The 12,958-nt window shown below is 26.9% G+C and overlaps 1 protein-coding gene across 3 annotated transcripts; it reads right to left on the bottom strand.

The window, feature by feature from the left end:
- Positions 1–2,527: 2,527 nt before the first annotated feature.
- On the bottom strand, positions 2,528–9,563 carry LOC114130406 (E3 ubiquitin-protein ligase TRIM37-like). 3 transcript variants are annotated; one of them, XM_027995385.2, is made up of 17 exons: positions 9,077–9,560; positions 8,179–8,441; positions 7,896–8,109; positions 7,100–7,410; positions 6,831–7,040; positions 6,522–6,704; positions 6,343–6,457; positions 6,130–6,242; positions 5,692–5,875; positions 5,528–5,609; positions 5,389–5,454; positions 5,235–5,292; positions 5,082–5,128; positions 3,274–3,404; positions 3,163–3,215; positions 3,022–3,098; positions 2,528–2,859 (listed from the first exon to the last, which is right to left on the bottom strand). In XM_027995385.2, exons 1-17 carry the CDS (start codon positions 9,107–9,109, stop codon positions 2,765–2,767), a joined length of 2,235 nt encoding a protein of 744 aa, XP_027851186.2. In that variant the 5' UTR covers positions 9,110–9,560; the 3' UTR covers positions 2,528–2,764. The 3 variants fall into 3 exon arrangements, with proteins under 3 accessions (XP_027851186.2, XP_027851187.2, XP_027851188.2); XM_027995386.2 differs by lacking the exons at positions 5,082–5,128; positions 5,235–5,292 and having other exon boundaries at positions 9,077–9,561; XM_027995387.2 differs by lacking the exons at positions 2,528–2,859; positions 3,022–3,098; positions 3,163–3,215; positions 5,082–5,128 and having other exon boundaries at positions 9,077–9,563.
- Between the last annotated feature and the right edge of the window lie 3,395 nt (positions 9,564–12,958).

The raw sequence follows: 12,958 nt of genomic DNA, 5'->3' as shown, positions 1-12,958 counted from the left end.
TGATAAGTTATAAGTGATAATAAAACGCAAACAATCTTTATAGTTTCCCGCGTCATTGAACATCATTTTAATTCTCAACAATTTGAATTTCGAGTACCTAGGTATTCAGTGTTAGTCATGGCCAATGGGCACCATTGGGTAGGGCAAGATAGGGCACTTGCCCCCCCCCCTGGACAAAAAATATTAAAAACGTGTAGCTCAATAAATATTATCTTACATTAGAGAACTTTTTTTTTTTGACACCCCCTAAAATGTTACCTGTCATGGGCGCCCATGGTGTTAGTGTGTTATTATAATATAATATATTACTCTATAAGTATACTTCCTAGAAAATATACAAGGTATACTGATGTTTATAAAATATATGTCAAAAAGATATAAATAAAGCCATCCAATGTATATCCATGAAATGTATAAAATGGTGCAATTAAAGATATCCTGTGGGTGATGATTATAGACATCAAAAAGGTTTAAAAAATGCTATCACCTGGATATCATTAAGAACTTCATATGGTCCAAATTAAGTAATCTTGTGGATATCTATTAAAAGATGTACTATATACACGGAAATTTGGATAGCCAATAAGTTACCCAGAAGATATCAAAATAAGTTGTCCAGAATCTGTCTTTCCCGAAATTGGGATATCATTTAGATATCGTTTGGATAACTTAGTGTTGTTAGGGTATTAATTAATATTTGTAATGTATAGTTATTGTCTTACATAGTTACATTATAAGCTGCAGTTCACACATTACAAAATGTAACTTTTCACTTAAATTACTTTAGATATAAACTGTTTTTTATTTTATTCGTTCGAATTGCCTGTGCTCTTGCTTAAAATAAAACTATCTTATGTCTTGTCCGAATGCGGAATTTCTGCTTTTTACTATTACTATTACTATTAATTTTCGTTTTTTTGAAATGGGAACTTATATGCTTAACTTTCTCTAAAATGGAACATTTCTACTTTACCGGGCACCCATTTTTTAAGTTTTTTTTAAATCCTCAATTTTAAGCATTTTAAAAAATTTGGCGCCAAAAAAAATTTGCGTAAATCATTAGTTTTTAAGTTATAACCCTTGTAAATATAAGTATTTCATTGTAGTTTTTGAAAATGCCTAAATAAGTAATTTGACACAATTCGATTGTCATTGAATTATGGTGCAGTGGTCGTATTAGTTGGTTACACTACATTATAATTAGGTAGGTACTAAAATTAAAACTAAACTAAATTTAGATAAATATAAAACAAATAATTTATAGCATGTCGTTGACGAAAAATTTAAAATACATTTTTTGTAAAGTCCCACCTGTCGTTGTTAGACATTTGTGATTTCGTGCATTTATGGGTGATGACTGATGAGTTGCTCCTTTCCAGTACTCCAACTACAGTTGATGCTGAAAAATCAAACCAAGTTGTCTAGGATTATATGATTGTTCGTAAGTTAATGATTGGTGGTCATGGGCATACCGTCGAAATCGACGAGTCAAAATTTGGTAGACGGAAACACCATCGAGGCCACCGTGACGAGGGACAATGGGTGTTCGACTGTTATGGACGAGAAACAGGAAACTGCTCTATGGTTTTTGTTGAAAATCGTCCCGCCGACACACTATATATTAAAAGTAATAAAAGATTGGGTGAAACCTGGTACTACTATGATTTCGGATTGTTAGAAGGTATTTCTATAATAGTAAACTTGTAAAGACAGATAAACTTTTACTTACCTGATTTTAGGCTTATAAGTTATAACACTATTTGAACGACGAAGGCTACGTTCACTTAACGGTGAATCACAGCCTTCATTTTAAAAATTCGGATGCAGGAGTTCATTCTAATACAATGGAAAGCTCATGGAGACATGCTAAAGCTTCCATATCTCAATACTGCCTAAAGAGTTTTACGTGGATTACCTGGCCAAATACATGTTTTTGAAAGAATGTCGGGCCTTTAAATTAGTGCTTAACCTAAATTCCTATAATGCACTTCTTATTTTGAGTTCTCTGTTCTCCACATTCTAATAACCCTATTCAACATTTGTAGTTTAAAATTTATCTAACCTTGAAAATACATAATTTATTGTAAACTTTTACTCTACTTAATTAATACTTTGTATTTTTGTTTAACTCTGTATAACTTACTTTCACAAATACATTTTAAAGGCGTCTCAATATTTTCTTATTTCTTATCTATTGAATACCCTAATTTCTATATTGTCTTATGAGTTATGGTCTCTTGCTAATGAAGATCTCAAATTTACTAACGAGATTAGATTCAACTGAGTCTTCTATTATTATTAATTTTGAAATTATATTGTAATACCAAATGAACTTACAACTATATTTTTGAGTCTTGCGATATTTATGGATAATAAATAATAATTATTGATTATTTGTGTACAAGTGTACAGGTGAATATATGCTATCGAGTAGGAAATAGTTAAAATCTAGAGTATGACAATACCACATATGGAGACATTTTATAAATATTATCTTAGCATGAATAAAAAACAAAAAATATTAATATAGGTTTATTTGAAAAATGATGTATTTATTTATTTATGCTTAATATAGTTAACATTTTGATTAACCTCAATTGTTGATTTATCATACTAAAATTGGAGGTACCTAATTAGTAATTAATAAATAATAATAATAATTTTAAACAATATACATGTGTAACTTACAAAATAATTAAAATTAATTATGTTTTTCAAAAATTCAATTAACAAAAATATAAACATCTATTTAAAGTTTTAACATTTATTCATCTCTGGTCAGATGATCAGGACATAATGACTCATTATTGGGACTTTGTACTTCTTCGCTGGAAGAGCTCTGATTAATTTCCCAGTTATCTAAAATAATTAAAAAATACAATGTGATACAACAAATAAAGATAAAATCAGAATTGATTTATATAATTTTAATATTTTATTGGGATAGCTTTTTAATACTGTATTGCATATACTCGTAGCTGGTATAAATAAGCAATTATTGAATAAATAAAAATCAATTACCTATGTAGGCGTTGTCTACGAAAACTGAATTGATTAAATCTTCAAGATCATCAGATATATCTGACATATCTAAAAACCTTAAGATCAAATAAAAATATTAATGTTTAACATAGTAATGGTCTGATTGTAAATATAATTTACCTATTTGAGAAATTTGGATTTGTTGTTTCTTGAGTAATGGGTTGTTCATTTTTCTATAAACATTATAACAGTGTTATAATAAAAATCAATAACTATTTTTACATTACTTACATTTTGTATGGGGTTATCAGGGTTATAAAATTCACGAACTATTGTAGTTTGATGAGGCAAATCATCGAGTCTATTTTCAGATATTCTTAAGTTTATTGGATCTGATGAACTTGCCAACTCACTAGAAGATTCTTAAAATTAAAACATTAAATTATTATTGTAAAGAATGTATTTTAAAATTATTTAGTATTTAAAGGTGAGATTTATTGATTTAGTAGCTATTATAATGCTAGATTTTATTAAGTCTGATATTTATATTAAGGTTTATTAAATATATTTGATCATATATTTTTTATAGTTTTTAATAGTATAAAAGATAATATATTAAATAAACAATAGTATACTGTATCTTAACATTTTTTTCTTTGCTATATCTGGTACCTTTTTTTTTTATGTAAAGATCTAAACAATTACACAACTATAAAAAGGAATATGAACATTGACATATTAAAGGACATCACAACCCTAAAAACAAGTCTTTTTAACCAAATAATAACACTAAATGAAAGAAGAGAATCTTATCTAGACAATTTGATCACATATTCATGAAATCATAATCATTAACTAATGTCAAACTTCATTAAAATTAGTAAAATTGCACTTTGAAATATCTAAATGGCACATAAAAAATATAAAAAAGGCAAAATAAAACTAAGAAAAATAATCGGTATTTTTAAAAATTTATCTAATTTACTAGAAATTAAGAAAATTAAAATAGTATACCAAGCACTAGTAGAATCAATAATTAATTATGGCATTACCATTTGGACTGGTGGCTATGATACAACTCTAAATCCATAACAATTATTTTTAAAAAGAATCATTTATATCACACAAAATATCTATACAAAGAATTAAATGTATTTTTAATAAATAAATTGTTCTACAAAGCATCTATTCTGTAATTTATATAATTAAAAAAACCTAACAGCTTGTATCGATCATAATAATAACCAAGAAAGTTATTAAATACAACTGTACCATTAATGCACAAAAAACTAATTCAATCTACTTACTTACAAATAGGACCAAAAAGATATGATATGTTACCATAAGACATAAAAACAACCTAATCCTTTAATAGTTTTAAAAAATATCGCTAATTGGCTTTAAAGTTTATAAAACTTTAAATATTGTAATATTACAAAATACTCTTAATCTAGTTGCTTACATAATGTATCTTATTAGTTACCTACCTATTATAAACAGTGTACTATTAAAATTATATATAAATTAAAATGCAGATTGTATTAACATAAATGTCTCTATTAAGTAAATAATGTAAATTGTGAACTCATGTCCCCCCCCCTGGAACCTATACAGTTTCATTACTCTATAGTGAGGCTCATTACCTTTTTGAGGAAGTAAACAATAATAATAATAATAATAATATACATGCAGATATGCCATTAAACAACGTGTTATACATACAAATTTGATTAACATGTTATAAATATCAAACTAATATTAATTAAATTAATTAGTGTCAATTAAATTTTAAAATATTTAATATTTATAATATTATTTTAAGGTAAATAATTATTCAAATTAGCAATTACTAGTTTTTATAACTCGTCCAGTTCATCTTGGCCATCAGCTAATAACACGAGTAATAGGTCACACCCAAATATTAATAGCCTTATATCAATATAATATAGTTTCTGAATTCCTGATTTTTAATAAACTTAATAGTAGCCGATGGCCAAGATAAACTAGACGAGTTATAAATGAAATTATGAAACAATATGTTTTTGAGTAATAGAGAACTTGAGTATTAAATTATTAATAAAAACTTGAAATTAGCCTACCTGGTTGAGAATTACGCATAGCATTTTCCAATTTTTTCAAGCGAAATCTAATAGTTAAAATAATAAATAATTTAAGCATTAATTAAAAAAAATGAATGATTACTATTTTAATACTGGGTTAGTAAAGAATCATTTATAAAATTTTTAAATTACTTTGCTTCAGTTATTTCATATTGAATTTTATTAACCATTTGTGAATTTTCAGAAGTTCCTAATAAAAAATGAAAATTATAGCATCAATATGTATATTGATAAAAAAAAATAGTTAATTGTTGAAGGTGTAAAATATAAATTAACTAGCACTCACTTAATTTGTTAGGTGAATTCAATTGATTTTCTCCCACTTTTCTTAAACAATTTTCCAAACGAAAATCTAAAAAATAATAGTTTTTGTAAAATTGTAATTTATAAACAAAAGTTAAATTGAGAAATGATAATTAACAAACCTGATGGACTTGCATGTTCAATATTGTCTAGAGCGATGTTATTGACATTATTCATATGAATAGGACTTGGTCTATCTGGATTCTAAAATCAAAACCAAAACAATTGAAATAATAGGTTTTACATACAGGATATGTATAAGCTGTATGAGCAACAAATAATTTACATCTGATTCTTCAAAAAGGCGACTAAGTCTCTCAAACATAGATTGCGCAGTTTCACCTTGAAAACGATTTTGGAATTCATTATCGTATAGAGTTTGTATTGATAATGGAGGATGAATCATATTAGAAGCAGTGTCACACGATGCTCCTTGAACTTCTTGTTCTTTAATTGGACTCTTAAGATGTCTACATCAAATATTTAATTGTTAATCAATGGTTATAACATTAAAAATGTGTTTAAATTATTTGATTTATAAATTAAATAACAAGTCTAACAAATAAGATAACAAAATTTAATTTAATACAGATTATTTTTGAGTGGTGTATATACCCTAGAAGGGAACATACAATCTTCCCTCTCCATTGGATTTTTTATAAATATATATACCTTTTTTTTTAATAAAACCCATCAAAGGATATGTCACTACTATTATTCTTACCCAGTTGCTTCTGCACATTCAAATTCATCCAACAATGATTGTATTTTAATTTTAAGCTTTTTCTTCGGACTTGGAATTTCTTTACTAATAGGTTTAACTTTAGCAGGGATTTTCTACAAAAATATCAAATGTTTATAAATAGCAAAATATTTCAATTACTCAATAATTTATTTAAATACTTAAGAATTAGTATATAAAAGCAGTAAAAAATACCTGTTTCAATTCTTCAAATTGCTGCAAGAGTACAGATCTCTCAAGTTCTAATTTAGACAAATACCATTGTTGCTCTCTACATTTTTGATAGTAAGTAGGTGGACGGACACTGAATCTATTTAAAAATTAAAAATAATAAGTTTTAGCAAAAAAAAAAAAAAAAAATTAAAATTACTGACTTTAAAATTAATGTATCTTCTTGTAAAAATCCTTCATTAATTAATAAATCGAGTCTAAAAAATCTATTATATCCCCAACATTCTCCAATTTCAAAATCTGATGTGAATTCTCTGAGTACATTTTTAGATTTATCATTGATTTGTTCATTAAGTTGATTAACCATTTCAATACGATAATCATATCTAAAAAAAAAAAAAAAGAATACTTATTGTAGAAATAATTACTTTTGATTCAAAATAGGTTAACAGAATATATTCAAATTTATGTTCTTGGAGACTTAACAGTAAAGATGAAAATAAATAACTAACCTAGATACTCCAGCTGGCCCTGATGTTAGCTCTAAAAACACTGATAAATATCTATCTCTCACGATACCATTACCATTAGGGTATACTTTAAGTCTCCAGCTGACACCATTGCAACCAATTGGAAGAGAATAGATGGGTTCAGACTGAATCATTTTGTCAGAAAATGATTTTATTATTAAATTACCGCCTTCAAACTTTGGTATAACTTCGCTAATAATTAAAAATAAGTAAATAAATATTTATTTTATTTAAAATATAAAATAATTTACCTATGAAAATCTGGATACACTGACATAAGGACAGGGGATTGTTTATTTTGCATAGCTGAAATAGTTCTTTTAAATCTTGGAGCGTTACTAATTAACTGTGACATTGGCATCCGAGATACTTCTAGATCACAATCATGTAAAAATTCCTCGATTTGTTCGGATTCATTAACTAGATGATTTTTTTGAGATAATAAAGTAGTAAGTTTGTTATTGAGATCTTTTTCTAAATCAATCATCATACACTCCACAGCTGTGCGTATTTCCCGAACTTTTTGCTCTTTGGCTTGTTGTACTAGTTTAATATTTTTATCCTAAAAAATAAATATTATTATTAAAGGAATGAAATTTTGTTTTAAGCATTATTACTTAATTATATTATGGTTATGATAGCCAATGTACTAGATTTCTACTTATATTGTTAATATCAGGTAAGGCATAAAATATTACTGAGCTACAGATTTTCTGGACAAAATAGAAAGATTTCATGAAGTCTTTATCTTAAGTTTAAATCAGTAAGAAAATTGATTTGATTTAGTCTATTCACTATCAACAACTTTGCACAAATAAATCCTACAGTTCAATATAGTATCTTAAAATATACATATTCAAAAATAATGCTTGAAAAGTGCTAAACTGCTAAGATAAATTAATTTAATGATTAAATAATTGGCATACAAATCTAAATGAAGACCTCGATATATTTTTAAAAAAATTAGACATACCATACAAGCCTATTAAACATTAAAAACAATTGTGATTTTTTAACTGTAATTGCTAGTTAAATTGAAATACATACAAGTTCCTTAATGTCTTTTTTGATCATTTCTTCTTTTGTTTTAAGGTTGTCACAACTTTCACCCAGTTGTGCTATTGTTTCATTATAGATGTCTTCAACAGGTCGAAATGAATGACCATTATGGGCTGAATTGTCAAATAGAGCACATCGATGACAGATAGTTGAATTGCATGAAATGCAAAATACAGACAATTGTTCGTTATGAGTTTCACATCTAACATAAAATTAAATTAAAAATTTTAAATAATTTTTTATTGGTAGAAGTAACTTTTTTGTTAATTACCTTTGTTCTTGGCTCTGCCTAATACTTCCTACATTGACAGTACTGTTTAAACAATCAAGTTGTTCGGATAAATCTTCAACCCATCTACAGTTGACAATTTCGTGTAAATGTAATGTAGCTCTACAATGTGGACATTGAGATCGTTGTTCGGTAAGCCATCGACGCATACAAGAGTAACAACATAATTTTGAACAATGTGGACACAAATGTGCATCTTGTATTTTCTCCATACAAATAAAACATTTGAATGTTTCTAGCAGAGTCTTGAAATTAAAAATTGTTTTTATGGTTAAATAATTAATAATATAATGTAGGTAATTTAAATCAATTAAACATTTATTTTATTACACATCAATTATGAATTGATATAAAGGAATACATTATAATTCTAAAGAGAATCCACAATCAGTATTCTTTCCTTCAAATAGATTTAATTATTGAATAAATATCCAAATTCTATATAAACTAAACAATATTAAATCCAATGAACAGTTTTATAGCCCTGTTATTTAAATAGCTTGACAGTAAATCAATTAGATTTTTTATTTTCACTTTTGGTGCTTTTCCCACTTCCAGATAAATATTAATATAGGTAGTTTTAAAATTCCTAATAAATAATTGTACACGAATAGACATGGAAAGAAATTAACAGTCAAATTATTTATTTTTTTAAACTCAACTTAGAAATTGAATAATATCAAGATGTTTATTAATTACTAAAGCTTAAATTAAAAATACCTACTATAATATAGTAGGTCATAACCAGTTTCGTGGTACATTGGACTATTGACCCACAAACGAAATAAATAATAACATTAACATTAAGCTCTATGCAAAAATGAAACTCTTTTTAGGTAAGTATTATAGTAAGATGAAATAATATGGCAAATTAATATACCTGTAAGTATTCCGGATTGGGTGCCACGGCCATTTCGGTGTTAGAGATTTTATTCGACGGGTAGGACGTAGATTATTCTATCGACAATTTAGTCGTACCTTTAACGTTTCTCGACTACCACTGAGTACCAGAGACGGAGCGATCGTAACAATAGACAATATCATAATATATTTTGTTATTAAATTAGTTGATTATTAATAAAACGATTTATCATTGTGGTGTCGTGTATTATGGCGTTTCGCCCGGACGCCGTCCACTTACGAACCGTATTTTTATTTTTAAATTAGAGAATACCGGTTAACCGCGTAGGAATGACCGACACGTAACTATCGGATCGGAACATTCTGGACGGGGGAATGCCATCTGAACCCGAAACCAGAATTATTGTACGTTTATTATATACATCGATACATTATTATTATATATACCTATCTCTGTGTATCCACTACAGATACGAGTAAATACGACCAGTCGTACGACGGCCGACGAGAAAATAATCAATCGTCGTCATATGACTGATAAAAAATATATCCCTGGTATCACAAATATTTACAGACCCGTTTGCGGCTTCGAGGGTTCTCAAAATGCGGGTCCGGAACGTAAGTCGAGTAAACCCGCATGAATATTGCGCCAAACTACAAACTAAGACACTACTTAATACAATTAATATAATATTACCATACTACCAAAGATGAGCCACGACAGAGGACGTATAGTTATTAGTTTATGACTAGAATAGGATGTTGATGACCTAAAAAAAGTATCAAAATAAAAAAAATATTAAAAAGTACAGAAAATGACCTGAACATTTTACAATTAATGTGCCGATCAATATGACTATAATTTAATCTTGTTAATCGGATAATAGGATTTATTCCATACAATTTAATTAATATAATATACTCGGTATGTATATGGTCGGCGTATATGTGTGTTATAATAATAATAAGTAGATAGGTACTAATAAGTAACAAATAATAACTAATTTATTAGTAATATACTAATAATTAATAACTTATATTATGTAGGTAATAAATAGGGCTCGGATTTTAAAGCATAATAATTTATAAGCAACAAAAAAGCACACGATTGATTTAAAAATGCAAAAAAGAGGCATATTTAGGTATTTTAAAAAAAAAGCAAAAAAAAAGCATGACCATGACCAAAATTTAACATGAACTGATCGTTATAAAAATGAGTACCTAACAAAATTTGAAAAATTAATTAAAATTTAAAAAAAGAATTAACTACAATGTATTCCCCTAGATTTTCAGTAGTAAAACTGACTCTATTGTCCGACAGAATATTTTTATTTTTTACACATAAAAAACGAACTCCTTACATCCATTGAACAACTGTAGTGAATAAGTGATTGGTGCATACTTCATACCAGAGGTTTCAAATTATAGCACTAAATCTTAAATTTTGAAACGATTGATATCGATGTTAAAGCCATACTGACCATATAAGTATACTGCAGGCTATATTATATGTAAATCGATAATCTATATTTAATAAATAAGCCGATAACGAAAACAATAATAATCCAAAACACGGTCTTAGAAGATCTTCTAAAACCGTAATCTAATATTCCAATTGGAATAATCATTTAGTCCGCACATTCTGGGTTATTACATTTCTTATTAATTTATTTATTTTTATTACAATAGCATACGAAACATATAAAAAATCCACTGCTGGAATAATTTAAAAAAGAAAAAAAAGCAAAAAAAAAAAAATTAGTTTATTATTTGGGATCAGAATGACGTTCGAAACGTCTAATGTATAAAAATTAGATCTCTATTATCTCATATATAAAAAGCGGGCAAGTGGGTACCGTTCTGCTTTACATTAGGGGGTGGGGTGGACCTCGGATTAGGGTAGGTTAAATTTGAATGCAATGATAGGTAACATTGATTACGAAAAACGATTCTGAACGAAGATGATTTGTCAGCCTAGGATATAATTTCCAGTGGTTGGCATAGGCGCCGACTCCACGGGGGCAAAGGGGGCGATCGCCCCCGTGCATTGATTAAACGGGGGCAAATGTATTATTTCGTCCCCGTAGTGTACAATAATAATTATTTGGTTAAAATACCAGATATGACATGAAAATATTCATTAGAACATCGATGATTGTATAATTATATAAAACTTAAATATGATCATCGATAATAATTATAAATACTTAAATACTTTAGAACGCTCACTACTATTTGGTTTTAAATTTGATCTAAAAATACATTTGTAATATCAATTATTCCCGAAATGTAGAGACAGAACTGATTTTATTACTTTTATAGTAAGTTGAAGTAATTTTATAACTCAAGATGTAGAATCTTTGGACTTATGCAAAATAGGAAATACTTTTATAAATAAGTGTTCAACAAGAAAAAATACTTTCGCATTAAAATAATTGTATATATATTATAATATATAATAATATAACGTATTGTATAATAAAAAAATTATATTTTCTATATTTTCATGTAAATAATTTAAAAGAAATAAAAACAATAAAGAAAATTAAAATAATATATATGCATAATATTTTATTTTGTACTCTATAGGAGTATTAAAAAAGAGTTACGGGACATTCAGTTTCCCGATCAGTAAACTATAGAATTTTTTTCCGATTAACAGAAGAGTTTGCCCCTGCGCTAATATCTAAAAGTCGGCGCCTATGGACTGGTTGGTGAAAAAGGTGGTTTATGTTTTAATAGCCTGAATACACCAAAATTTAAGTTCTTTTATAATTAGGTAATGTAAGCTAAACTTATGAAAAATCTTGTATTAAATTTTCAACTCTTAGCTACCTATACAAACATTTTTGTGAATTATACCTACAAAATAATTTGCAAATATTCATAATTTTGACGAATTTCTGTCAAAATTTGAACTTCAAATGCTAATAAAAAAAAATTGTGCCTATGTATTCTTATAATTTTTTAATCACTATAAGAATAATATATGACGAACTTTGTATAAAATTTTCAAGTATTTTGATGGGGCCAAAAAAATTTTATCGACATTTCAAAAAAAATTGTTCAGAAAAATTGAAAATTTCAGTTGTCTATAAATAGCTCAAAAAAACTCAAAATATTTTGAAAATTAAATCATGCAAAGAAAATGCCAATCTAAATAACTGGTAAAAATTTCAAGTATCTATAACTTATACTTTTTGAATAATAACAAATATTTAAAATCGTTTAAGGGTAAATCGTTATATCGTTATGCAATTTCGTAAAAATTTAAAATTCAAACGCACTTAAAATTTTTCCTGTAATGATGCTTCGAGTTTCCTCTATAGCTACTTGTAGAAAAACTTATGGAAAACTTAGTGTTGTATTTTTAATCCTTAGTTATAAACACAACAAACTTTATGATTTTTCAACTTCAAAATTACTTGCAAATTTTCGCGTTTTCGACAGATTTCGTAAAAATTTGAACTATAAACACTTATAAAAAAAAATTGTGACTAACGATTTTTAATTTTTTTTAGTTACAATAAGAATAACTTATACGGAATCTTGTATTAAATTTTCTAGTTTTTTTGGTCATCCAAATTTTTTTTACCGACACTTCAAAAAAAAAATTCGCATAAAAATCGAAAATTTCAATGGTCTATAAATAACTCAAAAAAAGTCAAACATTTTTGAAAATTTAACTGTAGGTATATAGATAACACTAATATAAACATTTGGTGAAAATTTCAAGTATTTACAGTGATTAGTTTTTGAATTACAACCATATAAAAAAATCGATTCGGTCGAAAACTGGTTTTGCGTAAAAATTCCCGTTTTTCCGTCATTTTTTTTTTGTTTTTCTCGATTTTTTTGAAAACTGTTGGAAAATGTTTACTTTTTACCTTTATAATGCACC

This window comes from Aphis gossypii, chromosome 3, assembly GCF_020184175.1.
Source record: "Aphis gossypii isolate Hap1 chromosome 3, ASM2018417v2, whole genome shotgun sequence".
Lineage (NCBI taxonomy): Eukaryota > Metazoa > Arthropoda > Insecta > Hemiptera > Aphididae > Aphis > Aphis gossypii.
The sequence above is the reverse complement of the archived record's forward strand: the minus strand, read 5'-3'. Positions and strand labels throughout refer to the sequence as shown.